Source organism: Pinus tabuliformis, chromosome 9 (genome assembly GCF_031772625.1).
Source record: "Pinus tabuliformis cultivar Carrire ecotype Pingquan chromosome 9, CPIR1, whole genome shotgun sequence".
NCBI classification, from domain to species: domain Eukaryota; kingdom Viridiplantae; phylum Streptophyta; class Pinopsida; order Pinales; family Pinaceae; genus Pinus; species Pinus tabuliformis.
Genome location: NC_142307.1, coordinates 497,027,772 through 497,045,806, shown reverse-complemented (window position 1 = coordinate 497,045,806; position 18,035 = coordinate 497,027,772). Strand labels below are relative to the sequence as shown.

The window sequence follows — 18,035 nt, the reverse complement described above, 5'->3', positions numbered from 1 at the left end:
TTGTGAGTGGGCACAAGGGCAGTGATGGATAAGGTGGTTGTGGGTGGGCACAGAGACGGCGGTAGACACGACGACCACAGTCAAATTTTTTTACCCCTTTTTTTATATAATTTTATTTTATTTTATGGCCAAAGGCTTGATTCCATAATTGAGAACCCCTACCAAAACTTGATTAGTGAAATGCTTGAATTGCGAAGGCAACGAAGTTGACGAAGGGTTGATGGCCAAAGGTCAGATCAGACTGGCTTTATGCAGTGGTTGAGTGGTCGGAGGATCGAACAGTGGAATATTCACAATATCTGGAATATGTAAGTATCCATTATAGGAAAAGCAGTGTTTTTATAAAAAAGTTTGAATACAAGTGATATGAGATATGAGATATGAAACATCAATGTTACAAATGAGGGCCCGCTTATATACCTAGGCAGGTGACCATTCATCAATAGTCATGTCCTTATAGACATGACCCTTCATTAACTAATTATTATTTACTTTAATGATTATTTATCATTATTATAATTATTTATATTTATATTACTTCTATATAAATTATATTCATAATAAGGAGAGGGCATGGTCCACAAGAGGGAGACAAGCACGACTGAGAAGTGCTGGATGTGTCGGAGAATATCTTCATTGGCCCCCACTATGGTGGAAGATAGTAAAGTCACCATATCCAAGAAAGCAAGGAAGCCCATTCAGTATCCATAACCCAAGGGATTCACCTAACATTGTAGTTATACGTTGGTCAGATATGGATTACACTCAGTGCCATTTTGCTATAATCACCCTTACATGAGAAAAATTTTCATATTTGTGTCTCAACTTCTCAAGGTTTTAAATGTGCATAGATGTACATGAATATATATTTTTATAAAAATCTGAATAATTTTTGTCAACCAGTTTTTGTATCTGTTTTTTATCAGTTCCAGTTTTTGGGATCAACCAGCTCAATTAGCAGTTTAGTTCTGATAACATTGTGACCCCTGCTGACCTAGTTACATCACCTGTAAACATTAATAGAATACCTTTCTATGTTTCCATGAAATTTTTGAGGTATCATATATTACAGAAAGAAGAATAAAAGAAATAAGTTTTAAAGTCCTTTGTAACACAAGTTCCCAAATCGTTCTGTAAAAAGAGAAGTACAATATCTCGGCAAGAGTTTGCGAGCATGACAATCCTCAGTACTCTTCCTCAAAAATGCATTCAATATCTTCGACATATAAGCTGAGACTTTAGCCAAGCTATTAATTTGTGAAACAAAGAAAACATCTAACTGTTCCTGGCATTTTGTAGTGTCAACGACTGCAAGGGATTGAAGATCGCAAGAGTGTGTTACACTTGTCCGACAACAAAGATTAAATTCACTTACAGCTCTAAAAAACTCTGCACGCAATTCAGATGCAAGTTGTTTTCTAACAAAACGACGAACTCCGTGAACAGCATCTGGATCTGCAACTTCCATGAGGTCCATGATTTCTCCCTCTCCAGGTAGAGTGATTGCCTTTGCTATGAACTCCTAAGAACGAAAATATAGAAAATTTCAATTAGAAAAAAGAAAAGGAAATATTAAAACAGAAAATTTTATTCTTGCACCTATAACAATAGTAGATCTTCAACTTACTTTGTCCAAACTCGAATCACAAAGAATACTTCTTAGTCCATTGACAAATTTTGGGTCCACACTCAATGGTTGATTCTGTTGTGCCTTATCTACGAGAGAGAGCATGAGTTTTCTTGCCAATGTCTGGCCAGCCTCCCACCTTAAAGGTTCACAGAAAATTCATGAATAACCAATATTAATATAAAAAAAAAATGGAAGCAAGTGTTTTTCACTCAAAAGGATTAGACTACACACCGGTTAAACTCATCTGAATCATGTGCAAGTAGAAAGTACAAATCATCATCAGTGATATCTGAAACAAGACGCACAGGAGCACTATAATTGCGTAGTACAGAGGGAATTGGTCTTTCAGGAATGTCAACAAAGACAAACTCTTCTTCCTCCTGCAGGAAAGATTCAAAAAGAATTCAATCCCATGGCATACCTTGAATCATGATGCATACCTCTTCCAAGACTCCTTGCCAGTATGTTTAAAACAACCAGATATGGCAAATGAATAGATGATGCAATAGAACAAGGCAAATATAATAAACATTATCACAAAATCCAAGTCTAAACATACCCAGAAAAGGTACACAACAGTGAGAGCTTAAAAACATTGAAACCACACCTTTTCAATACGGAGGATTACTGTTGAAACGGAATGACCTTCACTAGTAAAGGACTGCAGAGATCCTCGATTATAGACTGATGAAAGAGGCAGATCCTTTCCGTTGGAATCCAGCAACCCAACGGCCACAGGTATAAACATCGGTTCTTTCACTGATTGACCTGGAGTAGGAGGAATTTCTTGCCTGCAAATAACAAAAGGGACCAAAATGACTTTGTTACATAGTATTCACTTTGACCACTAGGTAGCCATGCATAGTCTAAACATGCTCACGTGCAAACTATGAAGCACAATGCAAAACAAGCTGAGTGCTAAAAGAAGTGAAAGATGCTGCAAGCCTCCATATACAGTAATACACCAAAAGATGTAATGTTATACACTGACTGCTTGGACACACTAAATATTTTTTACCATTTGTTTACACACTATTTCATCAAATTTTACTAGAATTGTTGGCATTACCATCTCACTAGTTCTGTTCCTTTTTGTCACTTCCAATTTCTCATGTTGTTGTAGAAAATATATCTGAGTCTCATTGAAAATCCAAGATTATAAAGTATTGCTTCTCCCAATCGCTTGAGGAAGAAACATTTCCAGAAAGGGTGACACGTTATATAACTCAAATATAATAATTATATGTAATGTCTAGTGTGTACAAGCAGCTAACTCAATAATAAAAATTAATACTCCTTCCATATCAAAGTTAATGGCTTTGCCATTTTCAATAGCACTTGGGATTTTCCAGAAAAGGTGTGATCTCCTATTAGTTAACAGAAAGCTCTATAAATATTGGTTGAGACTTGTAGGACTGAAAATATTAGCAATTTCTATGTAGGAATTGATAATTGATAAAACAATTCTTGTTGTCAATTGGGTTTATATCAGGTGGTTGGGAGGAATGATTGCTATCCTCCCCACCAAGGTTCAATTCCTGCATGTGACATTTTGAGCTCATATCGAGTATACTGTTGTAATGGCTTTGAGCATTGTTGTTGAATGGCCTTGGGCCCAATATGTTACCCTTGCCTACAAAGGGGTGGAGTGTTTGGTTACATGGAGAAAACAATTTTCAATGAGATAAAACACTAATCATTAATAATCTTCCACACCAGGTCTATAATTATTAAAGCACCCATACAGATAACATAAGAACTATTCAAGTATTTATGAAAATGGTTGTATATTATCTTAAACAGCAGAATGCAAGCAGCATATGCAGAATACTGAACTTGAATATGTCCTCATATATCTACTCACCTGAACTTAAGTGTATAAGTATTTCCGTCAGAGTTGTAGGATGATTGCATTTTTAGAACAGGGGTTCCCGCTTGTGAATACCTGTGTCATTAGTATAATGTTGATTAAAGTCCAAAACCCAGATCCACCGTAGTATGTAAAGCAACCTCAATTAAAAGAAAACGCATCCACCACTCACCATAACAAGAAATTTGAAAGATCTGCATTATTGGCATCACGCATAGCAGCAAAGAAATCATCACAAGTTACTGCTTGCCCATCATGTCTTTGAAGATAAAGATCCATTCCCTAGAAAACAAAAAGATAAAAATGTAAGCTTTCATACAAGGTCAAGATACAGGCGAGAACTCACAATCCAATAAGAAAGACATTGTAATTTGAAAAAAGTAAATTTCTACTGAGCTTCTAGGAAAATCTGGCTAGTGTTGCAAGTTTTACAACAGAATTCCCCAAATAGGTCTCTTACCTTACAGTATTTAGAAACAAAATGCAAATCGCTGAATCTATCCAATTCATGATGAGAATGGCATTTGCCACCAAAATTTTTCAGTGAACACTGAAGAAGAATATAAAACCTCAAGGTACAAATGACAGTAACAAAGTTATCTGCAACTAGCTGAGTTTCAGCAAGTTCACTTTGCTCATGTCTAGAACTGTTGTTTGGAGCTCGCATTTTGAAGCCCATCACACCTACTCATATATTCTTCTCAACTGTTACTTCTAATATTAGCATAATCATCAGATAGGGCTATTTTGTATTGAAAGGGGTTTTAACAACACATAGCATGTCTTCTTTGCCTATCTTGCTCAAATTTACCCTATGTGCACCAAAGAGGGTAAATCCCCTTCACTCCTGTGCTCAAAAGATTTGAGTTCTTGCAAATAACACAGCCTTCATTATATGTTGATTAACCCAATGAGTAGCCTTCTTTAAAGTAAATGCATTCATATAATTTGATTAGTTTTAAAGTTTGCAAGATAATACGAAATATCGAATGCATTTTACTTTGACTTGTAAGAGTAATTGTTTTTTGCAGCACTGGGATATTATAATTGAAGGTCATATTATTCAGGCCTTGACTACATGTCTGCATCTGTTCAGAGAACTTGGGCAAAAAATTATCAGATGGAATCCTTAAGATTTTGGAAAAGTCAAATAAACAATTTTTAAATTACAACAATGTCACATGTATGTCTAGAGCATGCCAAACATTCAAATCAAGGTGATGCACAGAATAAGAATAGATACAAAGCAGTGTAGAAGAAAACGAGAAGGTGAACCTGGAAGAAGACTCAATATTTTCCCCCAAAAAAAAGAATTAATTGATACAGACAATCACAAACAAGTAAAGATGAGAAAAAACAAAAACAAAAAAAGAGATAAGATAATTTTATCAATGCCAATGAATGACCACAATAATTAGGTCAATAAGACTAAAAAGAACATCCAGTGTAGGTACATGGTGGGAGTGTGAAGCAACTCCTAAAGCTACTCTAACAAAGCTAGATAAAAGTTTAACATGGATGCTTTGTATGAATACTTTTTTACACTTTTTTACTCTAGAGATGGCAGGAGTGGGAGGGATATTTCTCAGACCCAATGAAACAAAATAATTAACATTTTCCTGTGGTTTGGGGCAGTGAACAAATAATTAGGCAGAAGCACATGCCCTCCTTCAGGGTCTAATGCTTGCTCAAGAAAGACATATCTCTAGTCTCTCGATCATTGGAGATTCACAGCTTATCATTTGCAGTTCAATTAAAGAGATTCTTCACAAAGATTTAGCCTTAAAAGGAAATCATCAAGAAGATTTGGAGTATCTCAAAAAAAATTATTGTGAATTCCATCACATATTGAGACAAAATAATACTGTAGCAGATTCCTTGGCTAAAGCAGGTACCTCATTATCTCAAGGGACATTAAGAATTAATGGCAGTCAAATTCTTAAACCCTTACCATGGTGTATGATTGGACAACCAAATATGATTTACTTGGGAGCTCTATTTAGCACTCAAGAGGAATACGGTTGATGCAAGGGAATTTATTATACAGTGTGGGTGGTGGCAAGCTAAGTCACCAGATTCGCCGATTTTGAAGCATTAAATTCGAAATTCGGCGATTTTAAAGGGCAAACGAACATATTCGTTCGAGTTCGCCATTAAATTCGGCGAACTCGAATTTCATGTCGAATTTGATTTTCTGCCGAATAAAATCGAATGAAATTCGTTTATAATCGTTGAAATTCGCCTGCAGCTCATTAAATTCGTTTTTTTTTTCGCGCGCCCGCGGGTTTTGTTGTTCCTGTTTGGGACCTAGGTTTCATTGTTTCATTGCCGCCGCCGGTCCAAACTCGTCACTCAGCACGAATCGCCGCCGCCGGTAGAATCTGTGCTTGTTTTTCATGCCTTGAGGATTCCTACGTTTCAAAACTGTAAACTTTCTTCATCGTTGATGGAATTAACATAGATAATGCCAAATGGTCATATCATGTATTTATTAGGTGATAGTATTAGATAATAAAGTGACTGTAGGCATAATTTAATAAAGTCATGTCATATTAATCTTTTATGATCTGTTTTAATGATCATGTCATATTAATGATCTGTTTTAAATATTTTATGTTTTATATCTTTTATGTTTTTATGTTTTATATGTCAAGTTTTATATGTCAGTTATTGTAAAACAGAACAGAAACAGCTATACTAAATGCATTTGAAGTTGCCATACCATTTCTCATATGCATATGATATATCTATCTTTAATATACATTTTTTTTTCGAATTTCTATATGTCGAATTTTATCGACAAAATTTGAGTTGCCGAACTTTATTCGAATTTCATGGTCCTCGAACTCGAACTCGAACTCGAACCTGGTGACTTAGGTGGCAAGTGGCACTCATAAGGATTAATGCCAGTGTGTGCTTCAAGTCTGTAAAGCAAGCGGAGGGAAGGATTTGATCCCCTCAGCATTTAGTTATGTACGAAACAGAGTATGGAAGATACAGCTTTCAGTGGGTTTGCAGACAGTATGTAACAGTTCTCCAAGCTATTATAGCAAATGAAGGTGGTAAGATCAAGTCTTCTGTGATGTGGTAAGTAAGCCTGCTCTCAGGCCCGTTCACAGCTTGTGTTAACCAAATTTGTATCAAAATTGCCAGTTGGGATCTCCATTATGAGGGGAAGCGCAGTATTGGAACCAATGAAGGCAGACAGGGGAGCAAGAGGCATATTAAGGACATCATCCTCGTTAAAGCCTGCCCAACATTAAGGTGTGGAGGTCATATATGTGGTCTCTGTGCGGAGGTCATATATGTGGTCTCTGTGCGGAGGTCATATATGTGGTCTCTGTCAACTTGGAAAGCTTGCCTTGTGCAAATTTGGTAAGATCCATAATTATAATTCTTCTCATCGGGAAATTTCTAGCTTTACTGCTTTTCAAATCCAGCAAGTAGAAATCTGTGGCATACTCTGCGGTAGTTTTCTCTTAGCGTCATTCCAAGATTATGGCATAGCTGTTGGAAACAGATTGCGAGATTTAATCTCGTGGAAACATATGGTGAAATTTTTGCTTGTATCCGTCTCTGGATTTCTCTGTTAGTGCACTCTTCTGGCATATTTCTAAGCCAGAAGGGCCCTGGTTTGAGACGACCTGTACGTTCTAGTATGGGCCAACTATGGGTTGAAATAATTGTTGTCTACAGGCACCAATCAGCTGGGATTGAAACTGTTGTCTCTGTCCTTGCTTGCTGGGTTCAGAGGTTTGCTTTGACATGCTTGCATTTAGGACAAATGGTTGTTCTTCACTTGGTTTGCTCTATGTATGCTTGAATATATGTTTAAGTAATTATCTCGCAAAGAAATGCCCAGGAAAGTGTTTTTGAGGCTGTGGCATTTGCCCCTCTGGTTGAGAAGATGAAGCGAACAAAGTTCCTTCTTAGATTAATTACTCCAGAAGACTTGGAATATAAAGATATCCATGTGAATACAAATATTATATATTAAATGTGTGAATAAGATTGATAATACAATGAGAGTGAGAGGCTTGCTTATATACCAAGCAGGGGTCTCGTCATGGAGAGTCATGTCTCATTTAGACATGCCTCTTCAACCTAATTACTAATTAACTAATAATTATTTATGATTATTGTCATTTACACTATTTCCTATATATTTTATTTATGGCATTGCATTCCTCCTCAAAAAGCTTTGTCCTCAAAGCTTGTCAATGAAAAGGCTTGATCTCTTTTTCAGTTTCGAATGTCCTCTCGTCTCAGAACAGTCATCTTCGTCGATACAAGTTGATATGATCTTCTAAGTGACAAACAAAACTATCGCACTGAGAAGGGATCAGACCATCCTAGATTAATCTTCTATGGAATATTCTGATCATTGTAATTTTGTAACGACTTTTCATCATAGGACTGGATTGAGGTTACATCACTATTCTCTGGAACATCAGTTTGTTGTTTATGTTCTAAATGGTCCCAATATGTAGCATGGTTGAGTTGTCTACTCTCATGGTTTGGATATCGATAAGGAACTTCTTTGGTTTGACATTCCCTTATCAAGTGTGTGGAAATTTTTTGATTTACTTCAGGTGATGATGTTGTTGAATTGGTTACAGAACAATCACTTGGGGTGTTTATCATCTTAACTGCAACATCTAAGTGCATCTTTTCTTCAACTAGTTTGCATTCTTCTTGAGTTATGATATTCACTGGATCGGTATTCGTTTCCTTATCTTCAACTTGAACTGTTATGATTGGAGATTTCGATACTTCCTCTTGAGTAAATTGTTCTAACTTGTCTTTTAATGCTTTCTTATCATCCTTAAGTTTCTTAATTTGAGTAAGTAGACTTTGATTATGGTTTCTCAAACGTAAAAGTTCTTTGGTTTCTGATTCATCAACTTTATTTTCAATGTTTTGACTTTTGAGTTTTTCATCTTTTAGATCTCTGATTTGTTCTAATAAATTTTTATTAAGGTTCTTTAAACGTAAAGTTTCATCTTCTTGTTGTGATAAGTGCTTCTTAAGTTCTTTCTTTGTGACCTTAGTCTTCTTCACTTGCGCAAGTAAATTTCGATGTGGTCCTTGAGGCGATAAATTTCTTCTTCCTTTTCCATTACTTGCTTGTAATGCATATCCACAAAAAATTTATGTTCGTGTTGTAACGCTTTCTTGTTTTGCCAAAGTTTCGCTATTTTGTCATTCTCTTGATCTTCTAGCTGCATTTTCTTGGTACACTGGATTACATCATTTGGTAGGAGTGATGATGGGCTTTCAACTTGCAATGTGGATTCTGTTTTCCTCATTTCCTTATTAAAATATGTATGTTGTTGCCTAATTGTTGCCATTAATTGTTTCATATCTCTTGCTAATGATTGTTTTTCTACATCACTTAGAAATTCGACTAACGTAAAAGTTTTGTAACATTTTGTGCAAACAACGTTTTGATTTTTGAATGATTCTTGACAATTAAGGTATCCTTCTGAACAAAAAGGACATATTGAAAAGAAATCATTGTTCTTTGTGGAAATCATCTTTCTACTTCCCTTTTTTTTCAAAGATTGACTCTTTTTTTAGATGGATTTAGGGATTTTTAAAAGTAACTCTTTTTTTTTTAAATATCCCTTGTAAATATTTTTATATCAACTAAAAATATTCCTTCTTTATAATTTTCAAAAATTTTCTAACCTTAGGAGTATAATGCCCTTTACAATTTTAGGAGTATAATACCCCTTTATTTATTGACTAATTTCTTTATCCTAAAGTATTATTATCCAAACACGATACTTAATTTATATCCTCCTTTGATTTTTCTTTCTGCCTTTTATTTACTCCACTTATTTTATAAAATATATCTCCCCTGGAATGGTTGGCCACAGTTTCCAAATTGAAGTTGGAGGTTAATGGAACAATTTTTCTAGTTCGAAAAGTCGTGACCTAGGAATTACTGTGGCAACGATTCTTTTAATAATGTTAGCAACTGGCTTTAAGATGGCATTGTACAGACGTGACCATAGGAATAGACCAAACAAATCGGAACTCATAGTCAATGTTTGTAAAAGTTAGTGACAAATACAACAACTGATACCCAAAGAGATATGGAAAGGCATGGGATAGGATGGAATGGCAACAATGAGATAGAGAAGCAACACAATGGTTGTAAGTGAGCACTATGACAATAATAATTTTCACTACAGTGACCGTTCTTTCACACGTCAATATGGTCACTATTGTTCCACATCCCGAATGTGGAAGCCATGCGGACTGGCAATGGTTGTTCTTTGGTGTGTCCCCTTGCCGCAGTTGTCTATCGTCGGTAGCGTAGGGAGCAACTACGGAAAGCAGTTGGCGAGAGAAGGCGGACGCAGGGGTGAGGTGAATACTTGGGTAGGGGCAATGTATTGGATGTGCGTGTCGCAGTAGCTAGTCGACAACCGATTTGGTGGTGATGGTTGACAGCTAACAGTGACAGTCGCTCGTCAGGTAAGTCTTGTTGTGTGTGGTTTTGGTTTTTCTGTTTTTTTTAATACAACTCTTTTTTTTATATTTTGAAAAAAAAAATTATGTTATTTTTTTGTAGTTTTTTATTTATTTACTTTTTTCTATATATTTTTTTTATTTTTTTAAACCTTTTTTTATTTTCTTTTTTAATCTATTTTTTATACTACTTTAATTTTTCTTTTTTTTCTTTTTTATTCTATTCTTTTATACTACTTTCTTTTTTCTTTTTTTTCTTTTTTATTCTATTTTGTTATACTACTTTCTTTCTTTCTTTCTTTCCCTTTTAATCCTTTTTTTTATTCTATTTTTTATACTACTTTTTTTTATGATATGGCCAAAGGCCTAGTAGCAACTGCAGTATAAAGAAGCTCCTTCGTAGTGAATGCTTGATTGACGACAACAAAGTTGTCGGGAGGTTGATGGCCAAAGGCCTGGTGATCAGCCAACGTGGCTGTGATATCAAATGAAGCGAACAAAGTTCCTTCTTAGATTAATTACTCCAAAAGACTTGGAATATAAAGATATCCATGAGGATACAAATATTATATATTAAATGTGTGAATAAGATAGATAATACAATGAGAGTGAGAGGCTTGCTTATATACCAAGCAAGTGTCTCTTCATGGGGAGTCATGTCTCATTTAGACATGCCTCTTCAACCTAATTACTAATTAACTAATAATTATTTATGATTATTATCATTTACATTATTTCCTATATATTTTATTCATAACAAAATGACTTGAAGATGTTGGTCTCTGGGAGACCTTTGTAATTGGATGAGGCATTTGTGGAACAGACGGCCAAGTTGGTTCATAAGTTTAGATTTTTGACAAGCATTTCAAGCACCCGCACCCGTGCGCTTTCATTCCCTTGGGAATTTTGTCTGTGGGGTAATCAGTCAGTTATTGTTTGAGGGCCTTTGAATACAAAATTGTCAATATCATGCCACGAACCTCCAGTGTGGAAGAGAAGCATCTAATGGAGAAATTTAATCAGCTTCAACAAGAAATTGCCTTTCTTCAATTGCAACACAACCTGTTGTTATCAAGCTTAACCACTATTATGGAGTCGTCGATTGAACATAGAACCCTAATGCACAAAAATGCCAAGGAGCCCTCAAATCTCCACCAGCAAAATGGGGGACTACATCTAGCTATTGACACATGGCATTCAGATCCATATTTCTCAAGTAATGACAAAATCACAATAGCTCAAGATCTACCTGACCTCAATGCATCAATGTCTCCTCAGAATGGGGGATCATGGCAAGGTAAAGATACTCCTCACACAGGTCTACAGATGTTACCAAATTTTGTATGTTTTCTAGTATTTTTACACATTTAGCCACAATAGCCTAGATAGAAAGAAAACCAGCAATTTGATGTTATGAATATAATATAATGTAAATATAAATATTAATAACAATCATAAATAATAATTATTTAATGATTAGTATATAAGAGACATGTCTTTAAGGACATGACCATTCATGAAGGGGTACCTCATTTGTAACATCATCATCTCACATCATTTCTCTTATACATTATTCAATATAAATGTTTATATCGTCAATGGATGTCTTTGTGTACCAAGTGTTCTGAAGAATATTGCAGAGTACAAACCTTGTTCGTAACATTGTTATCAAAGCATATACGAACCTTGTTCATTACATTGGTATCAAATATGTTCGATCCTCTAGCCGCTCAACTGGTGCATAGAGCAAGTTTGATTCAGCATTTGGCCATTGCGATTCGAGCTTTTCACTGTACAAGTTTTGGAGTTTCTCCATTTTGTCGTTAGGCTTTTGGCCATTAAAAAAAAAAAGATAAAAGAAAGATACCCAAAAGAAAAAAGGTTTACGAAAAAGGGAAGAAAAAAGAAAAAAAAAAAGGGAAAGGTAAAAAAAGGAAAAGAGATTCAAGAAAAAAATATAGAAAATGAATATTAAATTATAAATTATAAAAAATTAAAATTAAAATTGAAAATTAAAAGAAAAGGTGTTAATCTTTTTTTAAATAGAAAAGTAAAAAAAAAAAGATTATATTAAAAAAGAAGAAACAAAAAAACAAACGATAAAAAAAATTATATAAAAATATAATTGATAAAATAACGGGGCAAAACAAATAAAACAACAATCAAGCAACCCAACTTCGGATAGTCGACCAGCTACTGCCGCCACAGTCAGCGAAAAAAACTGCAAGCCACCAATAGCTTGTCCCCATCGTCACTACTAGGGCCACCACCATCGTTGTAGGATCTGTCAAGACTGCAAATCGATAGTTATACAACCACCACTAGATACAAGTCGTCAACCAACTCCAGCGTGGCCACCAAATCCATTTTTTGTCCCCACAGGGATCCAACCACCGCCATCGACAGACAACCATAGACACCGTCAGCCACGGCCCAAAGGACATCCAACTAACCGGCCTTAACTCTATTGTCGTGTCAATCCAGACTTCTAGCCACACTGTGCCCGTATTCTTCACTAGTCGCCACCAACTGCGACACCTGCAACCGCCCTCACTCCAAGAGAAGTGTGCACACACAAAAATTGAGAATCTTGAATTTAAAAGTCACATTAGCCAAATCAAATACCTCATCCAACGTGCATGCTAGCACAGATTAATCCCAGACATCAATCCAATCATTGTCTCAACAATTTTGCTTGAAGTCCATTGTCCATACCACACAATAATTTCGGAGTGTGATTTCAAACTGAAGTGCATTCCATAAAAACTCGCAGTTGCATCTGTACAACTCGTTTCAACGTGTCCGTACAAGTTAGCCATTCTTTTCATAATATTAAATTTTAAAGAGGGGAGATATAACCATAAGAAGATTACAATTGCTTGACACAAGGATAACAAAATTATAGGGTACTTTTATAAAGTGTTTAATATAACCAATTTTAACTGACAGGATTTAGATATATTAACCCTCTCCAAAGTAGAAAAAAAAAAAATCTAAAAAGAAGCGAGGAAAGTAAAAGTAATTGAAGTTCATAACATTGGAATTTTGTCGAGATCCCCATTGTGGAATTCTAGGGAAGCAATATTCTTAGGATTATAAGATATTTATATAAGCAACTAAAGGTTTTATAAAAGGTCAATTTGAATTAAGGAAAGAGGCTATAAAGTTAAAGTGCCTAATGAAGTAAACCTATTGAAAAGAATAAAAAAGAAAAAGGATATTTTAAAAAAATTCAATTCATTCAACGTTCAAGTTTCAATTTGAAACAGAAGAAGGGTAATTAAAAATTAAATAAATAAAATTACAATTAAAAGGCACTTAGTTCCAATTCAATGTTTTTAAAGGGATTTGAAAGATTAATAAAGAAGTTACTTTTATAACTTTAAGCTCATCTCGGAGAAAGTAATGGATATCAGTAATTGAAGATTTTCAGAAATTATATTTAGTTATGCCCAAGTGCTATTTAGAATTAAGGGGACTCTGCTAAGAAAAGATGTTATCATTTCTCTCTTGCCAAAAGTAAAAATTATATAAATCCGGAAATCACAAACGAATTAGTGATTCGTGAGTCAAGTATAATCAAAAAATTACACTGTTTTGACAAAAAACAATATTACATAACCAATTTACAATTAAATATTAGGGATTATACATTTATATCACAATTTTCTATTCAAACACTATGGAGAGATCAAGGCAACATTATTTTGGGTTCACCCTGGATGGAAGCACTAGGGTCTTTAATCCTAAATATGAAAAAGAAGTTTTTTTCCTACAAAGAAAAAAATTAACGCTACAAGGTGTCTCATTGAAACTGATATGAATAAAATATAAATATAATAAGAAGAAGAAACCAAATTCAGACACCAGAAGGCGTAAAAGATAACTGAAAAGTAATTTTTCAAGAAAACCAGAAGGAAATGCAAAAAATGCAGAAAGAAGTTGAAATGATTATCGCAAAAAAAACAAAGAACGTACTCGCCTCAAGAACCACAACGAGAAATTACTTACTCGAATTAAGAAAATTAAAATTGATAAAAAATCATTGAAAACAAAATTAGAACTTTATCACGAAAGAAGCATCAAAGTCTTCAGATATTGCAATTCAGACGATGAAAATTTCAAGTGAAGATCTTGTAACCAAATCAAGATCATTAATACCTAAAGTGAATCAAGAAATTGCCACGCATGATAAGAGAAAGTAAGATCAGAAGAACTCCATATCAACACCCAAAACATAACAGCACACATTCCACCAATTTGCAAATCCATATCATTCAAACTAGAAACGAATGACTTAGGTTCCAAAAAATGCCGATGACACCACAATTCAGTCTTGTGATAAAAACTCATCTCAAGTTTCCAGTAACTCCAAGATTCCACATAAGATTGATTTAGGATGGTCAAATCCCTTCTTAGTTTGACTATTTTGTTTATCACTCAAAAGATTTTATCATCTTCTATCAACGAAGATGACAAATCGAAGAATTCCAAAAGATGCGAATAGATTACAAAGACAAAGAACACTTGATACGCCTTGTTAGCAATGAGCTTTAAGGACAGCTTTTTGAAGAGGAAGGCAAGGCAATGTTCTGAATATAATATAGTATAAATATTAATAACAATCATAAATAATTATTATTTAGTGATTGGTATATAAGAGACATATCTCTAAGGACATGACCATTCGTGAAGGGGTATCTGCCTAGGTATCTATATGAGACCCTCATTTGTAACATCATCATCTCACATCAATTCTCTTTCACGTTATTCAATATAAATATTTATATCCTCAATGGATGTCTTCGTGTACCATGTGTCCTGAAGATTATTGCAGAGTACGAACCTTGTTTGTAACATTGGTATCAGAGCGTACACGAACCTTGTTCGTTACATTCGAATTTACACAAACTTTGATGCACTTCTGTCCACAACGCGGATTTTTTGAAATACAAATGTTCTCTTTCTAGTTAAAAAATAAATAAATAAATAACGTTTACTCTGCTGTAAATGAATAAATAATGCTGCAATACATGCATCGATCTGAACAATGGGCATGCCTTCACCAGAAGAATTTTGCACCACCATGTTCCACATAGTTATAGTTTTGTTCCCTCCAAATTACAAAATGCGAAAGCTTTGAAAAACCATATTCACAAATATTCATATTCCCATGTACAAAATGTAGAGTCATATTTCCCTGTACACCTCACGTTGTCTTTTTGATTAGATGAATTTTATAAAACAATATATTTTATATTCAAAAAATTATTTCATTATGTTATATACTATATAATAATATAGAAGGTAGTTAAATGTTCTATAAATTTGACCTTTACCAATTTGCAATCACTGAAGTCTGCCCATAAAATCTTTGATGAAATTGCAATGTTGAATTTTTTAATTCATTGTTTTTAAGGCAGAAATGGATTCAGCACCCTCTACTACTCATAGTACCACTACTGCAACATGGTTTTGCAATGTTAATGATCGATATCTGCAATTCCAACACTACAAATGATTCTTGTCGGTTTTTCACATCAAAAATACATGTTTCCCCCTTCCCATTTTCTTAAGTGGCTGGAAAACATCAATTAATAGAACATTTAGAATACAGTTAATAATATGGATTACATAAATTTACAGATAGGTAAAACTTAATATATCTATTATTCTGTATAGGTTATATTATATATTTAAAACATGAGATAAATTTATTATATTTATTTATACATAGTTTAACGGCGAGATTTACCAACGAAAATTGGTGATTTTTTCTTAAATTTCATTGTTGTTGAATGTGAACACAAACACGAACCATGTCCCTTAGAGTGTGAGCACTGAGGATTCCACCAAGTGGCATGCTAAAAGAGATGGAATTAGAGTTTGAAGATATTTTGGAAGCGATCTTATCCACTTTAATTAGGTACTTCACCTTGAGATATTTTTTGGAATATTTTCAATTGGATAATGTAACTTTATCTCATGCACTTGGGTAGCCTATCTTTAAGTGGTATTTTTTTAATTGAATTTTATCTTTTATTTCACTTTAATATGATTCCAATTATTTTGAGCTGGAGAGATTTTGAGTTTATTGGATGACAGTCGAGAGATTGTATTGAAGTTGGATTCCGTGACACTGAAACTCAAATTACCTGCAATAATCAAAAGTCTAGATAATGAATGATGCTTGAGCACTTGGCCCACGTATTTCCTCTCCCTTCTATGCATTGAATTCTAATGATTGATACTTGCAGCCTTCACATTCTGTTTTATCAAGTCAGTTTTATAAGATTTTGTGAGTATTCCACTCATGCTGTTAATGAAGTTGGAAATCCGAGCAGGTGCTCTTGACCCCAAAGGTTTGTAGGGTAAAGGAAGTTTGGCCCTTCATTTGATTTTGAGCAACCAAGATACACTTGTTTTTCCAGCATTGATCATAGGGTTAATAACATATCGATCCAGTGAGATTCATCCAAACAGAATTCTCCATCTTCATATGCGCACTTGATTTAGTCTTCATCTAACTCCATCATGCAATGGCAGGCACTAGTTCCCTAAATCCTTCTGCAAAGTTGCTAGTTTTTAATTTTTATGTGTTTTATCTGCTCACTAAACCAGTTTGCTTTCATTGACTTGATCCATAGTTCATCGGCAGAGATAGGGATAATCCCCCCGGTATTGCACAATCCAACCCAAAGCAAGAGGAGCTCAGGAGGTAGCAGGCCCTTTGTACCTGAATAGATCACCCAAGGTTCATTCTAAGTATTAATAAGGCTAACAGTTATCTCCAATTAGTGAATTTGGAAAGGATTTAAGTAAAAATACAATTCTCCATATTTTTGGTTAAGGTTTTAAGTATCACCATTTAAATGTATTTCTTTACATATTTTTAAATAAATTTTGATTTTATCCCAGCCAAAAAGCAAAATCTATGGTTTTAAATTTTACTTGCCTGTGAACTCTGTGCTCATCCAAGTAAAGATAGGAGGAAGATAATAATCATAGACTTCCAGTTCCATTTTCTATGTTTTATATCTTCCACCTATTCATGTGCATGGAAGTCTATACCTACCCATCTTTATTAAAAATATATTGTAATAAATAAGACAATTTCTACAATTTTCCTTCCACAAATGAATGACTCTATGCTTAGGCTAGACACATAAATATATCCAAGGATTGAAATGAAGCAAACTAAAGGACATGAAAGCAAAGATATGTGCCTCTCCCATGCAAATAATGCCAAAGTAATAAACATGTAGAGCTCCCAACTACCAAAATAAATTACCAGTCTCCGAGTTTATGAGATATTTGTGTAAAAAAGAAATTTCAGTAACCACTTTAGTATACAAAGATTATTTTATAAGTACCTTACGAAACCCTGATTGCCCTAACATGGTCTTGTACATCCTGACAACTTCTGCTCCCTAACCATGTGAACAGAGAATATTAAACATTCAAATTTATCAAGTAGCAAATAACATAATTAGCATAAACAGCTTTACAATATAGAAATAAAACCAACTACAGAGACAACACGTACCTTCTCATACACCTAAAGCCAACAGAATATAACAGTAGCCAAGTATGCACAACATTAGCATTTCATGTTAGAAGGAGCATCAAAGTAATGGTTATGATAAAATCAAAATAAAAAATGATTACTATATAAGAACAAACATCTTTCTTTATTTATTTAACAAGTACAAATATCTTACCGTTACTGCAAGGATTGAAGTTGATTAACCATACATGTAAAGCAAACGAGTAATAGTATTAGCTTTTCACCAAATATCTACATGATTTGACATTTATAAACCAAGTAAAGACTAAGTGTAATTTCCCTACAATAAATACATTCACCAACATTTGGGAAAATCACAGTACAAAGCAAACTTAAAGACACCAATGAAAAGAGGAAGAAAAGCCCAACAGAACATTGCTGCAAATAAAAAATTAATCGAGAAGTATGCCCCTACCAGTATAGAAATTGTCCATCTGTTGGGACAGGAAAACCAGTGACATATTAGTTCAAACATAAAAGTTATACAA

General features: G+C 34.3%; 1 protein-coding gene across 1 annotated transcript in view; it reads right to left on the bottom strand.

Moving 5' to 3' along the window:
• LOC149149381 (Peptidase M1 family protein) overlaps nt 1-18,035 on the bottom strand; it is a 206,057-nt gene that overhangs the window by 70,784 nt on the left and 117,238 nt on the right. The window contains exons 19-28 of the mRNA XM_089438372.1: nt 17,963-17,981; nt 17,702-17,706; nt 17,527-17,538; nt 17,354-17,410; nt 3,673-3,782; nt 3,495-3,575; nt 2,238-2,421; nt 1,862-2,010; nt 1,628-1,766; nt 1,376-1,522 (exon numbers count right to left, since the gene is read on the bottom strand). Coding sequence (XP_089294498.1) covers nt 1,376-1,522; nt 1,628-1,766; nt 1,862-2,010; nt 2,238-2,421; nt 3,495-3,575; nt 3,673-3,782; nt 17,354-17,410; nt 17,527-17,538; nt 17,702-17,706; nt 17,963-17,981 — 903 coding nt within the window. The remainder of the gene's footprint in view (nt 1-1,375; nt 1,523-1,627; nt 1,767-1,861; nt 2,011-2,237; nt 2,422-3,494; nt 3,576-3,672; nt 3,783-17,353; nt 17,411-17,526; nt 17,539-17,701; nt 17,707-17,962; nt 17,982-18,035) is intronic.